At 37.1% G+C, this 19,284-nt stretch overlaps 1 protein-coding gene across 1 annotated transcript in view; it reads left to right on the forward strand.

Annotated features, from left to right (window-relative positions):
* Positions 1 to 7,651: 7,651 nt before the first annotated feature.
* LOC145988066 (folate receptor gamma-like) overlaps positions 7,652 to 19,284 on the forward strand; it is a 46,744-nt gene continuing 35,111 nt past the window's right edge. The window contains exons 1-3 of the mRNA XM_083122902.1: positions 7,652 to 7,733; positions 12,680 to 12,823; positions 13,283 to 13,474. Coding sequence (XP_082979028.1) covers positions 12,683 to 12,823; positions 13,283 to 13,474 — 333 coding nt within the window. The 5' untranslated portion in view covers positions 7,652 to 7,733; positions 12,680 to 12,682. The remainder of the gene's footprint in view (positions 7,734 to 12,679; positions 12,824 to 13,282; positions 13,475 to 19,284) is intronic.

The raw sequence follows: 19,284 nt of genomic DNA on the forward strand, positions 1-19,284 counted from the left end.
ACAAAATAATGAAATGTTACAAAAGGAGTTGCAAAAGGATATGCAACAAAATAATGAATTATTACAAAGGGAATTGCAACAAAATAATGAAAATCTGGAAGAGAAGTTTCAAGCCATTCGAAATGAATTACAGCAGCATAATGTTAGGTTTAACGGCCGGCTTGATCATATTGAACATTCGTTACAAGATGTTGCCCAAACTTGTCAAAATGTTAGCAGTGAGTTGAGGTGTAAATTGGATGAAGGTATTAGTACAATGCATGTCGAAGTTTCAGTTATTCAAGAACAAATGAAGAGTCATGACGGAAAGTTGGCAAGGTTGGAAGTCTGCAATGATGAAATTATGGAGAAATTTACTCAACATGAGGTTAGTTTTGAAACATTAAATGCGGAATTAGATAGAATGAAGGTAGTTCAGACTGCTACATGTAGCTCTGAAACCCTGGTAAATGACCTTAGAGATAGGGTTATTTCTTTGGAGCAAGGAAATGCCATCAGCAACAGTGTTGCTAACGAAACTTTGAATGGAAGACGAGAACTGAGCGAAGAGGATGGAAATAGTAAACAAACTGAGCATGTGGCTTGTCAAACAAATAACGCAAATTCAAATCGAAGATCACGAAATGTTAAATTTCGGGCTAGTGACAAACGTGGTGTTGGTTCTTCGGGTTATGATTCATCTGATATTGATGTACCTGTAATTACTAAACGTAAATCAGGTCAGAACGCTACTTCTTTTGGAACTGATTTTACCTATAGGCTTTCCAATACATCTTATTTGTTGGATCCTCCATCACGTAACGAATCACCTGCTCATTTCACTACACATCCGTTGGCCAATAGGGACCTCGCACTTTCGGAGAATGCATATAGAGTGCATTACAATGAACCTTGTTCTACTAACCATTATGGTTATGGAAGTCCTCTGAATGCCAGTTTTCATAATGAAACTCAGTGTTGTACAACGAAAGCTTATTCAAATAATCCAATTTCACAAATGTATTTTCAGCATATTCCTTCATGTGAGAAGCCATTATATACTGTAGCTGGTAATACAAATACTACAACTTCAATGAGTCCGATGTTTTGTAATCAAAATTACATTCCCAGAAATGACATTTTGAATAATCCAATTAACATTGCTTCTAAGAATTCTGAGTCTCCAAATTTTGAATCAAACCAGTTTTGTAAACCTGCGCGTGAAGAATGTAATACAAATATTTCTGCAAGAAACCCATTTGGAGAATGCCCGGGTAAAGTTATTCGTGTAAATGAGCTAAGCCAGTTACCACGTTTTGGAGGTGACGTCTCGAAACAATCAGCTCGGGAGTTTATAGACCAGCTGACAACAATGTTAAATTTGATTGGTGTATCTTCTCAATATCGCCTGCAAGTTATTCACAAATGTTTCTACAATACTGCAGCGTATTGGTTCAATAGTGAAAGACGGAATTTCTCATCATATGATGATTTTGTGTGCAAGTTTCTTGAACAATTTGCTTCGAATGATTTGTTAGAAAGCCAACTGGCAGTTTTGCGTTCTCGTAAATACAACACATCTTCTGGTTTATCATTAGAAGCGTACGCATTGAAGGTATATTCATCATATTGCAACCTTGTAGAAAAGCCTAAACAAGCTGAGATAATAAGAGTAATTCTGAAGCAATTGCCAGAAACAGTTTCTAAGAATGTGGGTTGTCACGAAATTTCCAACCTTAAACAATTAACACAAAAACTCAGGACAATAGACTTATATTCTAGTGATAAAACCAAATCTTTGTCACTACCTGGTGATTATATAAGTGGGGAGTACAACTCGAATAGGTTCGAAAAATCTAGGCATTTTGTAAGGCAAGTGTCTATGGAAAATAAGTCATGCAGTGATTCATCTACCCAAACAGTAGCTTCAGAGAGACTTATAGGCCAACCAGCTGCTAGGAATCCCAGAAACAACTATAGGCAATCTGGAGCTAACCAAGAGAGCTATAGGCGACAAGGTAACGATCGAAGTTTGTACTTTCATAATAACAATCGAAGAACAAACACTCAAGGGAACGCTAGTAATGGCAATAATACAGATGCACCTAGATACAACAGGAATAGAAGATTTCAAAGTCCGACCAATACAGAATTGCGAGGTGACTCCATTAACACTAACTCAGAGATTTCAGCAAGGAACAATGGAAATTTCCGAAATGGAATGAATTGCAATGACATTAGTTTAAATCAAGAATGTTCCTCAGTAACTAATGCTACTAGTGGGAGCCCTCCGAGAACATTAAACAACTAAGGCGGGGAAATGCGCTCCAATTCGCCCTGCCAAAGGATGACCACATGGAACTTACTTGTAATTTTGATCCTTACCTTTTGCATGTTAAGTCTTGTCTCGGTGACTTTAATAGAGTTAAATATTTAGGCGTTGATAAAGAAGATGTTTTACCTGTTGCATTTTTGCTGGAGTGGTTTGATTCAGAGCCTGAGTGGACTGTTACAGATAAAGGAACTCCTACACCTTTACTTGAAGCACCAGAAATACAGGGAAGAATTTGTGACTTGTTTCTTAATTGTTTAATTGACACTGGTAGTCAATGTAATTTGTTGGATTACAAGGTTTGGATCACTCTAAGTTCTTTATTACCAAGTATAAAGCTGGAACCAATAGAAGGAATTCAGTTGGCTTGTTTCGCTGGTGAGCAACGTATAAAAGTTGTAGGTTTTAAATATGTCATTATGCAGTTGGGAGATGAATTTTTCCACGTGGGTTTATATGTAGTTAAACAATTACATGCCGATTTGATCTTGGGAGCACCATTTTTGTGGCAGTACAAGGCTATAATTAATTATCGTATGTCCACTATTGAACTAATTCATTCAAGTGGTAAGGAAGTATCAGCTCCTTTTGTTCCGAGTTCTACAAATAATACTTGCTCGCAAAATTCCGTAATTGAATCTTGTAAAACTTTGACATTTGAATCTTCTCATGTTAATGATTCTGCTTATCTAGCTTCTGAAGAAGATATCCATAAGAAAGTTTATGGCAACGAATATTGTGAAGCTGGAGTTGCTGATAATTTATATAATTTATTACTGAAGTATCAAGATGTGTTTTCGGACAAACCAAAGGCAGCCAAGGTGGAATCTTATGACATAGAGCTAGATACGAATGAACCTATAGTGGCATCTACGTATCCTATTCCATTCGCTAGGCGAGATGATATGGAGAAAGAATTAAAGAAATGGAAAACGTGGGGAGTAATTCATGAAAGTACTTCTCCATACCGGAACCCTCTCCACATAGTTCCAAAGGCAGGTGGATTGTGGCGTCCTGTTGTTGATTTTAGGAAGCTGAATGAACATGTAATTCACCCATGACACAGGTTGAACCTATATCTGAACTTTTGCCTAGGTTGAGAGGCGCAAAATTCTTTTCGACGATTGACCTAACTTGTGGATATTTTCAAATACCACTGACACCTAGATCTTATAAGTTCACATCTTTCTCATATCGTGGTATTTTAATGGAATTTCATTTTTTGCCCTTTGGTATTAAGAGTGCTGTTAGTGTTTTTGTCGACAGAATGCATAAAGTGTTTGGCAATGATACCAGTTCATTTCTTATAGTGTATGTGGATGATATTCTTATATTTTCATCATCACTGGAAAGTCATTTAAAACATTTGGACTACGTGTTGAAAACTTTGAGAGAAGTAAATATGTCCATCAAATTATCGAAGTGCACATTTTGTAAAACTGAAGTGAAGTTTCTTGGTCACATAGTATCAGGTGAAACCATCGCTGTAGATCCAGAAAGAAATCTAGCAATAACTGAATATCCTACTCCAACAAATAGAAAAGCCTTAAGAAAATTTTTAGGAATGGTAAATTGGAGGAGAAAATTTGTGGATAAGTTTGCAATGATTGCGGCTCCTTTATACGATTTACTTAGAACGAATAAGAAATGGGAATGGAATGAAGCACATCTCCAGGCATTTAAACGTCTGAAGGAATTGGCTTTGTCTCCGGAGATGTTAGCTCAACCTAACTTGAACAACACTTTCCATGTAAATACTGATGGCAGTAAAATAGGAATCGGTGGAGTCTTATGGCAATATTCTGACGATGGTGAAACTTTGATTATCCAGTATGCGAGCAGAGTTTTACGAGGTTCAGAATTAACATATTCTGTGCATGAAATAGAATGTCTTGCCATCCTTTTTTCCGTGGAAAAATTTTCAATATATCTATTGGGCAGACCATTTGTAATACACTGTGACCATCAATCACTTTCTTGGTTAAATTCAGCAAGATCGTTAAATCCAAGGCTTAACAGATGGGCTTTGAAATTGCAAAATTATGATTATACAATTCAGCATGTTAGTGGTTCTGCAAATACGGCCGCGGACGCGTTAAGTAGATATCCAATTAAGTCACAAAACAATTTGTTTCCTTCCACTTTACATGTAAACTGCACAGATATTGGTTTACTCGAAGAAGAATACTTTTTGTATTGGATGAAAGTGCAACAAAACGATGAATTATGTCAACGTATAATTTCTATGTTAGGCAAGGGTGATGACCATTTCAAAATTAAGGGAATATTTAAACTACATAAAAATATACTGTTTTATAGATCTATCAACTCGAACCATTGGAGAGTTTTTGTACCTGAAGCAGCTGTCAAGAAAGTTTTGTATGAACAACATGATTTGGCTGGCCATTTTGGGTTTTCTTAGCTTTATAAGAAGTGTTCTAAATTCTATTTCTGGCCTAAGATGAGAGGAAGTGTCAAGTCATATTTAAGTGATTGTGTTGAATGTGCAAGGACGAAACAGAAAACACAACATATTACCAAAGAGGAGCTTCACGTGATTTCTTACAAATTACATCAGTTCTTATCTTTAGACTTGATTGGTCCATTGCCATTATCTCAAGGATATCAACATATTCTGACTATTGTAGAATTAACCAGCAAATATGTTATGGCTTATCCTCTCAGGAAGGCAACAACTCGAGAAATTATCAACAGAATTAACTTAGGTTATTTCCATCATTATCCTATGTGTACAGTTATATTAACGGATAATGGATCACAATTTAAATCCGGTGAATGGGAAAATTTTTTGAAGTCAATTGGTGTAAAGCATATTCTCACTTCACCATATTCGCCTCATGCGAATCCAATTGAGAGATATAATAAAGAGATCATTCGTTTGCTTAGACTCTTTTGTAAAACCAACCACAGATCTTGGTCCAAAGTTTTAACAAATGTTATAAAATTATTAAATTACTCATATAACGAGGTTGTTGGTTTCACTCCGGCTGAAATTTTTCTACACGAGGAAGTTCGAGATAAAATAACTTCTGTTATTGACTGGCCAGAAGAGATGAACGAATTGTCTTGGACAGCTAAATATATTCAGTTAATTGAAACAACTAAACGTTCCAAAAGAAAGAAGACTCATTCAAACGCAGAAACCCCTACAATTGTTCAAGGTGATTTGGTTATGGTTAGGAATCATGCAAGAAGTTCTGCCTTGAACAAAACTATCCATAAATTTTATGACTTATATGTGGGGCCATTTTTGGTGGAGGAAGTGAAGAACAATTTCGTGAACTTGGTGTCTTTAGATGGACAACAGATAAAGTGTAGACACAATTTACAAAATATCAAACCCTTCCACTGTTCATTGGAGAAGAAACACGAGCTGTTGTTGAATGTTAACAAATAGGTTCGCAAGTTTCGAATTGATTGTCATTCTTTGAAAGATTTGTTATAGTATTACATTTTGTTTTGAATGTTGAATATCTTAAAGTTATGTAACTGTTCGATGTGTATATTTAAGATCTTGTATCTTTTTAAGCCACCAAAGTATGATGTCTATATTTTCTTCATCCCAGGAGGGGAGGTTATTGTGACTGTCATCTTTTTATAACATTCACAATTAAGTAATATAAAAATCTTTGATAAGAAGAAAGACATTGCATTATCACTGTTACTGTTCTAACTATGTATTATGGGATATAGTGTAATATACCAATTCGTAAGTAGATTTCAGTATTTTTCTTTCTTAAAACAAATAATATATTTTTACTAATTGCTAATACAAAAATAACAGCAACACGCCACACTAATATAGTCCATTGCGTTATGTGCAGTAACTCTTCGACAATGGACTTTTTGAACATGGCCCACGATAGAACAACAGTGTTATTATTTATTCCCTGTGCTACGTTTTCTACAACCGCAGTGTGACATTCCAATGTGAAACGTATTCGCGGACATTTTTAGAAGACAACTTTTTATCGGTCAACCCTGGTCCAGGAATTGTAAATAAGTTCAATTCCGGATTGGGAGAGAAAATCAGCAAACGTAAATGAGTTCTAGACAGTGTAGAACCTTTTCATATTTAAAGCATTTTAATTGGGTCCAGGAACCTTTATTCGGGATGAATTTAAATTCGGTCCAGGAACCTTTTTTCAAGAACGAATTTAAATTCGGTCCAGGAACCTTTTTAGGAAGAATTTAAATTCGGTCCAGGAACCTTTTTCCCGCATCAATTTAAATACGGTTCAGGAACCTTTTTTCAGGAACAATTAAAATACGCTCCAGGAACCTTTTATCAATGAAATAATACGCAACTTGGACCGGTTTTAAATTGAGCGAGAAAAAAGGTTCCGGTCCTACAGAGGAACCCAATAGAACACATTAGAATTTATGGGTTCTGGACCTTTAACAACCCTGCATAGTGGTTCGGATCCCACTTTAAACTGTAGGTTCAGTCCAGATTAGCCTTGCTGTGCATAAAGTGGACTTAAAACACCAAATCAACCAACCAACCAACTATAGGTCTTTCCTACTCTTACGGCGGCCGGTACTAGATCTGGCAAGGGAAGTGGGGAGCGGGAATTACGCTCATAACATAACAACCACATAACAGCGGTGGCGCCGAGAGTCACGACGTCGAAGATAGGAAGACCTCGTTCTACTTGCTGCTGCGTTTCGTATCGTGCTGGATTGGTCGCTTCCTCGCTCCCCATTTCCCTTGCCAACATTTAGGATCGGCCGCCGTAACAGTAGAAAATATATTTAACGGAATATAATATAATGTTTGTAATATTTAGAACTGAGAGGAAATTGTTAAATTCGGCCCAATTCTGAAGTTGCAGTTCAGTCGTTCGAATCACATTTTGTTTAAATTGTCACTTCAGTATTAATTGACCGATCTGTGCATAAAGTAGACTTAACCTTTATTTAAAACTATAACCAACTGATTATATCTGAAAACATACGCAATTAAATATGGGGAGACTTCGTTTGTTTCAACAACTTGATTTCCTTTACTCCTCTCCTTCAACACACAAACATATACAATATGATGCCACATGTCCTTCACGACGCATCCCTCGATTTTGACCCTCCCTGGAAAATTTTCCGCTTGCGCCCGTGATATTCATTGTGGCATCACTGCTGTGCAACTGGTGGTCGGGATGTGGACATATTGACAAAACTTAATGCGATAACCTTGAGGAATTTATTTGATCGTGAGACATTATATCACCACAAGTCTAAACAAAATGTATTCGCAGTCAATGTTTTGTCCTCACTCCAAAGGTCAGAAAATGACAAGTTTGAGATGATAAGGACGTTGTAGTGATGTATCAAAGTGTGCCTATGCATAGCACTAGTTCTTCTCATTGAGTGAGGTCTTGATATTGCAGCTTTGAAACTAAAGGTAAGATTTACTTGTACACGTTAAGGATTGATTTTGATATAATGGGCACATAAGCACGTCGACTTCACACAATACGACGAAACGCCCACACGACATTAACAAGAAAATAAAATATGTGTGTTAAAAACGTCCCAAATCAATTCCTAAAACTAACACTGTCACTACTAACAGAAACAAGAATAAACTTCATCTTTCATTTTCTCTTGATAGAGTGCCACACACGTAAATTTGCCGTTGCGTAGAAACGAATTTTCGTTTCGTCTCCCTCTCTCTTAGCATCATGTGTTCTACCCTGCTCGAAAACCTTCGCTATTGTTGCCACATTGTCATTCCATTCCTGGACACACTCGCGCAAACATCATTGAAAACAATTGAATAGCGCCCCAGCTCGCGGTTCCCACCGTTCGGTAGGGACGCTAATGTGGCAATATAGCACGGCGTAGTGCTTGCTTCTTTTATGCAGTGCATGTTCATTGGCTAGCTAGTAACTAGTGTTGCCAACTGTAATAATGAAGCACTATTTCTGTCACGGAAGGGGAAAAGGCAGGTAAAGTGGCGGTGAGTTTTGTTGGATTGGAAGCACCATATTTTTATTTTATACTAAGTATTTGACCGGTTTGACGTTGTGTGCGTGTATTGCGTGTGTGTATGTAAAAGTGTGTGTTTGCTAATGAACGTTAAATTCCATAATGCCTCCAGTTCTGTCGAAGTTGAAATCAAAAACCTTGCATAGCCAAGCTCGGGAAATTCAAAGCAACGTGCACGAGTTCATGAAGGAGGAAGCCAGTCATGGTGTTAGCATCCCAATAAAGCATTTTGGCAAGAGAGCAGCGAACAGCAGCAACAAATTGTTCATATTTCATAATTTTGGAATTATTCAAAATAAATAAATTATGTGGCTCCAACATCATTTCAACTCTGGCTCCGGCACGTGTTCTTGTAGAAATTGCATGGAGGAGGCTGTCATTTTTGCTGCTTAATGCGATACATATTGTTTTCTGTGTTAAAATTGCCATGCTTTGATGGGTGACCAAGTTCATAGCAGGGCCGGCGGAAGGGGAGGGCGAACCGTCCCATCGCCCAGAGCGGCAAAATTTGAAGAGAAGAAAAAAATAAGCCTATTGAAAACTGTGATCGAGCGAGATATTCTTTTGCGCTGAATAGTATTGAAATAGCATAAGAAGTCTCATTATTTATTTTATATTTTGATGTTTTAGTTAGGAATATATTGATTTTCAATTTTCCGTTCCTGCGTAATGACCGGGGGGGGGGGGTCGAAATAGAGCGGCATCTGCCGCCACCTCCCAGGGAGGCAAAATGACTAGCGCCGGCCCTGGTTCATAACAAAAGAAAAAGCCGCGCAGCTTATCGTCTAGTGGCAGTATATGTACTTGTTATTGTTGTGGAAGCCGGCATCCTTTGTAAATGTACAACAAAGGCAACCGACTGTCACCGATCTCAGAGAGGAAATAATAATAATACTGCTTGAGGAGGAGTGTTATGGTGCAATTGTAGCGGTTTAACACGTTGGCATGTTATAATCTGCCGTTGCAGTTCCATACCAGTGTATACGGGTTTTGGGAGTGAAAAGTTAGAACGCCACCAGTGCATTAATGCAATGAAAAATAATATATATATTTTTTTTTATTTTGTTTGAAATCACTCAAATAAGGAATCGTATGAAGAAGTCTTCTTTGCAGCATTTTTGGTAATTTTACTTATGTGTTAGTTCATATTTTGCGAATTTTTAGTCCATATGTATGTAGCTACATACAAAGCCACTTGTTAGTACATATTAATCCTAGTCCTGGTATAATGCATGACGTTTAAAACTCAACGTTAGATAGACCTGAATTCTCTAATTTTATTGTTGTACGTAACAGCTGTGCATCGGCGCACTGCAGCGATTTTTCTATCTGCTCCATTAGCAACACTGCATCTTTAGTTGTTTCGCGCATGGCACGGCAGAATTATCTGCGCTGGACTCTATTAAGAATGTGTTCGAAATTTGATGGTAGGCTATTTACAGTGATCATCGTGCATAACAGAGACCTTCCGTTCCAAGTTTCCCCAAATATTCCTCATTTGAAATATTTCCGTTTCAGCGAAAATTTAGGCGAAATGGAAAATAGGTTGGTCCACAAAACACATTATCGTGTACTTAAAAACCATTAGGGAAAACTGGAATGCACGGTCTAAATGTTGACAATGGCTATTTATTAGAATGCAATCTCAATTGAACATTAAATCTTTTCCACTTTACTTTTCAAGAGAGCACCTCTTCTCTTGGCTTAAGGTGAACATATTGATTATGTAAATGCTGGGGATCGAACTCGTGACTGATCTGCGAATTGGCAGTGGTCCAGCCAATACTGCATGCTAAGAATTTAGTTATATTTTTTTACGTATCTTTTCTACCTATTTAAACTTAATTGCGACGATGAGGAAGAATGGTGAGTAGATGAAATACTGAAACTGCATTTACAAGGAACGCCGATGCCAAGACTCGAAACCAGAACCCTCGGTGGCAATATTGTGAGTGGACTACTCAACCGCTATGGAGGCAACTTAAGATTTACTGGTTAAACTATTATCGTTACTATAATTATGTTATTTAGACGAACAAATACTTGTAGTTCATCGCCAAATGTTACAGAAAGCGACGTGAAATAACCCAATTCATTCAATCAAACACTTGTAGTAATCATGCATAAAAATCTTTGTCGTAAGTTGAACGTTTTTTTGTTTTTATGGAGAAACATGCCTTATGCATATATAACACTTGATACACCAAAAGATATAACAATACCTTTGAAATCAGGTATCCTGGAATCGAATCCCGGGTAAGACATGTACTCTATTTTTGTCTTTCTCGCATATAGCTGTTAATTTCCATTGCTGCAGTAGTAAACTACCCTAGAAGTCTTAAATATATAACAAGTGATTCGTAATCAGAAGATTGCTGGGTCATATCCATTGACTGGCCATCTTGAATGAAGTTTCTGTTGTTTTTCCTCTGCCAATTCAGGTGAATACCTAGATGATACCTTCAACGCAGACGATGGACTTTTCCTCCCATATTTCTTGTACTTCATTTCTATTATTTTATTTATTGATTGATTGATTTGGTGTTTTAAGACCACTTTATGCACGTTAAGGCTAATCGGGACTGGACCTACAGATTAAAGTGGGATCCGAACCCCTATGTGCCCCCCCCCCCCCGGGTATCGAACCATGGACCCCTTGATTACAAGGCGACGACGCTACCACTGCGCCATCGGGGAGACCCTCTATTGTTTTATGCATGTGTGTGGGGGGAGGGGTGGTATTGAAAAATAAAATTTAAATTACACAAAACGTATTTTGAAATGGATCACAAACTGAAAACGAATCTATTTGTGTATCAACAACAATGCCAATGCGGTAGATGATTATATATTATAACATATTTCAAAATATACTTATATTATCACACAATGTAACTGACTTGAGAAGAGGGAGCCATGGCATTCCCTCATCTCTCTGGATTTTATTTCTTGGGCTGTGCATTTATAAACTCATTCCCTACCAGAGAAAGAACATTTTCTCCCCTCTGAGAACGTAGGTACTATTATAATAACTGTTCTATTTTTCATTAATAATTTTCAGTACTAGCACCTAATTTTAAAGTGGAGACATTTTTATTGTATTGGATTCATTCGTAAGTTCGTAGCGGTGTTTGGTATGGCAACACTGCGGTGTTAGGACTTTGTTTATGGAGTGGTATTGTTGTGCTTATGAATAAGCATTGAATTTTGTAGATTTGATTGAAGACAGTGTGTGGGCTAGAGAACATCAAATGTCAAGTGAAAAAAAACGAACATTTCAAACATATACTCTTGTCGGAGTTTAACAGAGGAGCTAAGGCAGGGAAAACGGCTCGAGAAATTTGTGCGAGGAGGATACCAACGCGGAAAGCAGGTTAAGAAAATGTTTTTGTCATTTCAAAGAAGGTAATTTTGACTTGAGTGATTCTCCACTTTCAGGAAGATTATTCGGCTTCAATTAAAATCTTTGAAAGCTCTAATCAACGTCAGTCGACCTGAGATTTAGCAAATATGATGAACTATAACCTTTCAACAATCGTGCTTTGTTTTCCATGGGTAAGGTTGAAGATATCGCACGCTTTAAATGAAGACAACACAAATCAGTGAGTAGGTCAAGAAGACTGCATCAAGTGCTGCTGCAAACGATAATGCACGGTTGGGAAGTTATTTTGCACCCAAGAAAACTCCTTTGGTAACGACAATGCTCTTCGAACTTGGCTTCACGATGTATTTTAGCACCAAACCAGCTGATTTATTCAGGCGTAAAATCGAAAAACTGTCCCAGCATTGGTAGACAATCATAGACAATGAAGGGAAATATATTACTGATTAATTTCTGTTTTTTGTTCATTTAAAACGAGTATCAAATAAAAAAATACAATGGTGAAAAAACTCTACGAACTTATGCATCAACCCAATATTACCCGCATGTCAAATCTTTGCCAAAGGAATAGAAATTCTGCAATTGTAAGCTACACTTTCAAAATTAAATTTTCATTTGAATGGCCAGCGACTTTTAAGAAATATCCATTTGGTTGTTCTTGTATTTTAATGACACAATTTGAATCTATTTCTTTCAGGTATCTTATGAAAATATCGAAATGTGAGGAAAGATATCTGAAGCTCCTTCTATATTCCGTTAATTCGTAAGCTGAGTATAACATAGATACACGTAATGTTGACAATTCAATTTTTTATGTATATTTGAAGATCGCTTGGTTAATCGTCAAACTTTTCTACTTAACTCCAGTGATTATTTTTTGTAAAAATGCAAGCTGAACGTTTATGAAAACCATTGACCACGAATTAAAAAAAAAAAATAGTTTCCTATATTTGGATTGTCGTACACGTTTCTTGCAGGACATGAAGATTATCATATTTCTGTTAACGTTGACTTTGATCGAAAGCCAATCCAGTGATGAGCTTCAGGACTTACTGAACACTTGCGTAGATGGAAAGAACCACAAAAAAAATTCGGGACCAGAGGTTGAGTTATACAAGCAAGTAAGTTTCAGTTTCTTCAACCGTATCCCGCATGCAACAAACTTATTCTTGATTAAATAGCACAACATTGCATAATTTGATCTCACCATAATTTTATTTATGAAGTGTTTTTTTTTTTTTGGAATATAAGTAATTCAGTTGGAATCTTTCGTTTGTAACACTCTCTATCACTTGAGGTCTTATCTCCCGCCATTTTAAGGTATACAACCTTAACATAACAGTACATATTGATCGCACCTTTAGACGTTTATAAAGGCAATAGCTCTCCTCTATGATGTCTAAAAAAGCAATCGCTTAACTTGATATCTAAAATTAAGCGAACACAGGCTTCTAAAAGCAAGAACAAACTTTCAATGAACTTTGCGGGTGGCAGATAATAGCCATGCGCCTTCTACGAGAGAAGGTGGTTAATCCACCACTGGCTCCATTCTTAATCTCTTTCTTACTTCTACTTTACAGTGCTCCATATGGGCAAACCGGTCATGCTGTACTCCAGAAACTAGTAGAAATATCCATCACACTCACATGTATAACTTCAACCATGACCACTGCAGACACAAGAGGAATATGTCGGACAGATGCAGAAAGCATTTCATTCAGGATTTATGCTTCTACGAATGCACTCCGAACGGAGGACCTTGGCTAATTAAGGTAAGATCTAAGACTTTAATTGACTTAAATAAATTACTATATCAGTCCACGACAACAAGTGCAAGAGGAACGGCATTTTTAGAATGCAAAACAAAGAACAAAGGATTCTGAAAATATGGCACTAACCTGAAATAAATCTTAGACACAAATGGCGCGTGAATTAAAGGGGGTGTCAGAGATCCCCTCCAAAAAAAATTAAGTTTTCACATTTGTAACAAATATTATGAAAAGAGTACTGTTTCGTGCTTTCGGACGTCATCAGTGCAAAAGCTGGCAACACATCTGATTGCACTCATAAATTTAATTCAAGAAGTTTATAAGATGAGCTAAATCTATAGCATTGGGAAATTCATTTCGTCGTTATATATTAATTTTTTGCACAAGAAGTCGAAATTTATGATCTGTTCTTGGTAATTCAATCACAAAGTTTCAACAAATGTTTAATTTTTTAAAACAAATTTATTAATATATTACTCTCTTTGAGCCAACAATAACAAATATTTAAAATGTTCTTCTAGTATTTCTTGATAATAAGCTGGGTAGGATGGTCAGTTTTGAAATTGTCAGATGTGTTGTCAGCTTTTGCACTGATGTATGAAAGTGCGAAACGATACTCGCTTCACGAAGAAGCTGTTCTTGGTAATTCACTAATAAAGATACAACAAATGTTAATTTAATTATATTGGTTCCATAGAAAAGTTGGTTTTTTATGGAACAAGGAGTGGTTATCACAACATGCTACGGCACCAGGGGTCCCGTGTTCAGCGGCGTAGTGCCCACGTAAAGCTTGTAAGTCCACCTTACAAGTTGACATTATTGAAGAAAACGTATTTCATTCCCGTATTTATCGCTTGAACACACATGTAGCCCCGATTCTCAGGCACGGTAAGGCGCATTCATTACCAGTTGGTGCTAACTGGCGAGAATTTCTGTCCCCGCTGTTATGTAATATCTTTGCCACGGTCGGAAGAGAAAATCGACTCCCGTGTTGTTTCAACAATGCTTGACGGGAGGTGTAGCTAACAAAACGGGTGTCATTTTAAATGTGTAAACTAACTATTAAGTTCACAAAGAGATGGTTTAATGTTGGATATTACCTTCATTAGAAGCAGCGAAGTTAAAGATAAAAGAGGAATGTCTGGCAATCCTAGATCCGGCAGCGCCCGCAAAGTTAGGCGCGTGCATTCCAGTTGCCCGTAATGTTAAAAGCATACGCGTAATACTTAGCTTTATGATTTACAGATTTTTTTTTTTTTTTTTACCTTTTCCTTTCACTAAGTTGCTTGATATGCTTTTCAAAATGTGCGCAAATATCGTAACCATGATAATGAGTAATATTCTCGAATGCATTTGCATTTGTAAATTGTATACTACGCATTTCCCACAAATGGCTTTTTAGTGAAAGAAAAAGAATAATAAGAATAAAAATATGACATAGCCTTTCCAGAAGAAGAGTTTGTGTCCTTAATTAAGCTGTATGCGAAATTTGTCAATTGCTACCAGTTGAAAGTTGAGCTACAGGTAATTTATTCTGAAGCCGAATGTCGACTAAAGAGTGTGTTTGAACTTCATGAGTACTTGCTTACTACCCATTTGAATGAAGCTGTTGAACAAGTGTACAGTGTCTCTCAAAAGTTTTAGGACAACGACATTTTAAACTAGGCAACCCAATTTACACAAGGAGTTGGTGGGTTGCCTGTAGAGTTAGGCTCAATTTCAGGGTTGCCACATGCACAATAGATATTTATGAAATACGAGAAAGAAATAAAAACAAATATTATTGTATAAAATTATAAAAATATCACTATTACATCGCAAATGACAAAATTCTTTCTGATAGAAAAAATAATAGGTTTTCTAGTATTTCATCGCTGATGAGTCTACAGAAAGGAAAAGAGGTGAGAGGAAACGAAAGGTGATAAAAGAGAGGAGAACAGAGAAAGGGAAAGAGGAAAAGTAAATGTGGGAAGAAAATAGACGACAGAAGTGGATAGGAGAAGTAATGAGGAGATAGGAAAAATATTTGAGGATAGATGAGTAAAATAGAGCAAGAGGAGATACGAGGAGAAAAACGAGATGAGAGAAGAGGAGAGAGGAGAGGAGGAGACAAGAAGAGGGGAGTGGAGAATAGAGCAAAAGATAGAAAAAGAGAAGAACGATAAGAAAAGTACAGTGGAGTCGAAAATCTAAGACAGGAGAGGAGATAAGAGGAGTGGAGAAGAGTGGGGTGGAGAAAAGATGCGAGAACAGTAGGGAAGGTGATATGAGATAAAAGCAGAGGACAAGGAGGGGAGAGAAGAACAGAAGGAACTGGAGACGAGAGGAGAGAAGAGGTAGTTGCAGAAAATATCGTCTCGGCGTCAAGAATTGATGCACTGATCAAATTATCGACATGAAACATTCAATAACAAAAACATTACAATAACATTCAATAACATCAATGGTCGTAGGTTCACACCCCTCCAGTGGCAGAACATTTTCGTAAGTTTTAGACCTATCCCATTGTGTTCATTATCCAAACCGTGTGAAACGGAATGATTAAGTTTGGAATTAACGATGGGGGGAGGGGAATATTACATTACAAAATCTCCATTTCAACGAACCGAGTAGTGGAGAAAAATTGCATAATTCTTATAAATATTAAAATTATATTCATGCTTTTAGTGATATCATCGCAAGTAAAATCAAAGATCTTACGTGGAAGATTTTATTTTGCTATGAACTCAGCCAAAACTCATTTCACACCGATCTAATACATTCTCCAATACATTTCAAAATGTTATCGAATGTTTCATGTCGATAATTTGATCAATGCATCAATTCTTGACGCTGAGACGACATTTTCTTCAACTGCCTCTTCTCTCCTCTCGTCTCCAGTTCCTTCAGTTCTTCTCTCCTACTTCTTCTCTCCCCTCCTTCCTCTGCTTTTATCTCATATCGCCTTCCATACTTTTCCAGCATCTTTTCTCCACTTCTCTTATCTCGTCTCCTGTCTTAGATTTCCGACTCCATTGCATTCGTCTTTTCGTTCTTCTCTTTTTCTCTATTTTACTCTACTCTCCACTCCCCTCTTCTCGTCTTCTCCACTCCTCTCCTCTCGTTTTCCTCCTCTCTTCGCATCTTTGCTCCATTCTCCTCATCTCTCCTCGAATTTTTTCCCTTTCTTCTCACTACTTCTTCTGTCCTCGTCTATCCTCTCTTTGTTCTCACCTCTACTTTTCTTCTTCTCCTTTTACTTTCTCTGTCTCCTCTCCTTTGTCACCTTTCGTTTCCTCTCACTTCTTTTCCTCTCTGTAGACTCTTTAGCGATAAAATACTAGAAAACCTAATTTTTCTTTCAGACAGAATTTTGTTATTTGCCATGTAATAGTGATGATTTTATAATTTTATACAATAACATTTGTTTTTATTTCTTTCGCGTATTTCATAAATATCTATTGTGCATTTGGCAACCTTGAAATTGAGCCTAACTCTACACGCACACCAACTCCTTGTGTAAATTGGGTTGCCTAATTTAAAATGTCGTTGTCCTAAAACTTTTGAGAGACACTGTACAAGGATGAGATATGTAAATTTTATTTTTATTCCACGGCCATCATTTTGATTTGCATTGCATTACCATTGGGCTGATCATTACACAGATTGCAACATTGCAATCAAGCATTAGTAATTGTGGCTGTTCTATAAATGATAGCAACATTATATCGTGTCATTCTATAGATAGGGATTGATACGATATATGGCTGAAATGTTTTCACATAAACAAGCTTGAGTCATAAAACAAATCATATTATTACGACAGGCTTACAAGTTACATACCGAAAAATTCCATATATATATATAAAAAAACACAAGAAAAATACAAATTTACGAACATTTTTGGTTGTATAGAGAACAGACAGCGTTAGAATAATTTTGTCTTCCTTTAAACAGTCTCAAAGAAAATACTTCTGGCTTTCCAATAAGGTACGTATATTTGACTTTTTTCCACCCATGGAGTACAATTTTACAAGCACATAAATCGAGGGCTCAATATTTTTGACGCGGATAGTAGAAGCCTGTCAGGCTTCTCATATATTGGAAACCTGTTTCAAAATAATGTTATAAACAATGTAAAACCCCTAAACAATGAGAAACACTATAGCAATACTCATTAAACAATGTAAGTTGATAAAATGAGTCTGGAACACGTCAATATCTAGTTTGAACGTATCACAATCGAACGAAAGCGGTCAGGAGGCCCGATATCTCCTTTGGACGTATTGCAACCGACCGGAAGTGACCATGAGGCTCAATATTTCCTTTGGACGTATTGTAATAATCGAACGAAAGCGGTCAGGAGGTCCGATATCTCCTTTGGACGTATTGCAACCGACCGGAAGTGGCCATGAGGCCCAATATTTCCTTTGGACGGATTGCAATAATAGAACGAAAGGGGGCAGGAGGCCCGATATCTCCTTTGGGCGTATTGCAACCGAACGGAAGTGGCCATGAGGCTCAATATTTCCTTTGGACGTATTGTAATAATCGAACGAAAGCGGTCAGGAGGTCCGATATCTCCTTTGGACGTATTGCAACCGACCGGAAGTGGCCAAGAGGCCCAATATTTCCTTTGGACGGATTGCAATAATAGAACGAAAGGGGGCAGGAGGCCCGATATCTCCTTTGGACCTATTGCAACCGACCGGAAGTGACCATGATATCTCCTTTGAACGTATCGCAATCGAATGAAAGCGGCCAGGAGGCTCGATATCTCCTTTGGACGTATTGCAGTCAGCTGAAAATGGCGAAGATACCCTATATTGTGTTTGGCTGGACTATGTGGTTCTGTATAATTTTTTGAAAACTATATTTTGTGTTACATGTATTTTTTATAATTCTAATTATACAATATATGATATATTTTTCTTTGTTTAAACTTCTGATACGATATTTACGTTAGCCGTATTGCACTAATTTTTTTAATTTTTTATCAGTACATGCTTTGATAGGTGTATTTTTATGTTCCTTTTTGTAACAAGCAATTAATGAAATTTCTTTGATGCGTATAACTCTTGTCTATGGAAAATCCTTCATCCTTTGGACTTTGTATTTTCTATACTTTTGGCTTAAAATTTGACTTTTCCCTCTTTGTTCTTAACAACAACTCTGAATAAGTCTTCCTTATAATATTGATGTGTGCTTCTGTCATCTAGTGGAAGAAATCTAAAAGTGTCAAAATCGAGAATAGGTTCTGAACTGAAATATTGTGTAGTCTCTGTGGCGTCATGTTTATGAATTGCAGTAAATATAAGTTTGATAAATTCGTTTAGCAGCTAAACATAAACAAGTGATTGAAAGAAACAAACTGTCAAACTACACTATGTACTACTTCTCACACTTTTGGTAAGCGAGCAGTGACGGCGCCAGCCTGAAATAGGTGGGGAGAGGGCTACAGATTTCGGAGTCAAATTCTTGGGGGCTAACTTATACCTGCAAAAAGGTATTTACGTAATACTTTACTACGGTATAATTTTACCATGACATATTTCACAGTCAGGCTCAAAGATAAATCACTGCATTTTGTTCCAGGCACGAAATCTTTCATGGGCCTCCCCGATGGCGCAGTGGTAGTAGTGTCGTCGTCTGGTAATCAAAGGGTCCCGGGATCGATACCCGGTGGAGGCACATAGTGGTTCGGATCCCACTTTAAACTGTAGGTCCAGTTCCGATTAGCCTTACTGTGCATAAAGTGGACTTAAAACACCAATTCAATCAATCAATCACGAAATATTTTATGTCAAATAAAATGCAATAGTTACATTGTTTAC

The sequence above is a fragment of the Lepisma saccharinum genome, chromosome 5, assembly GCF_977018435.1.
Source record: "Lepisma saccharinum chromosome 5, izLepSacc3.1, whole genome shotgun sequence".
Classification (NCBI taxonomy): Eukaryota; Metazoa; Arthropoda; class Insecta; order Zygentoma; family Lepismatidae; genus Lepisma; species Lepisma saccharinum.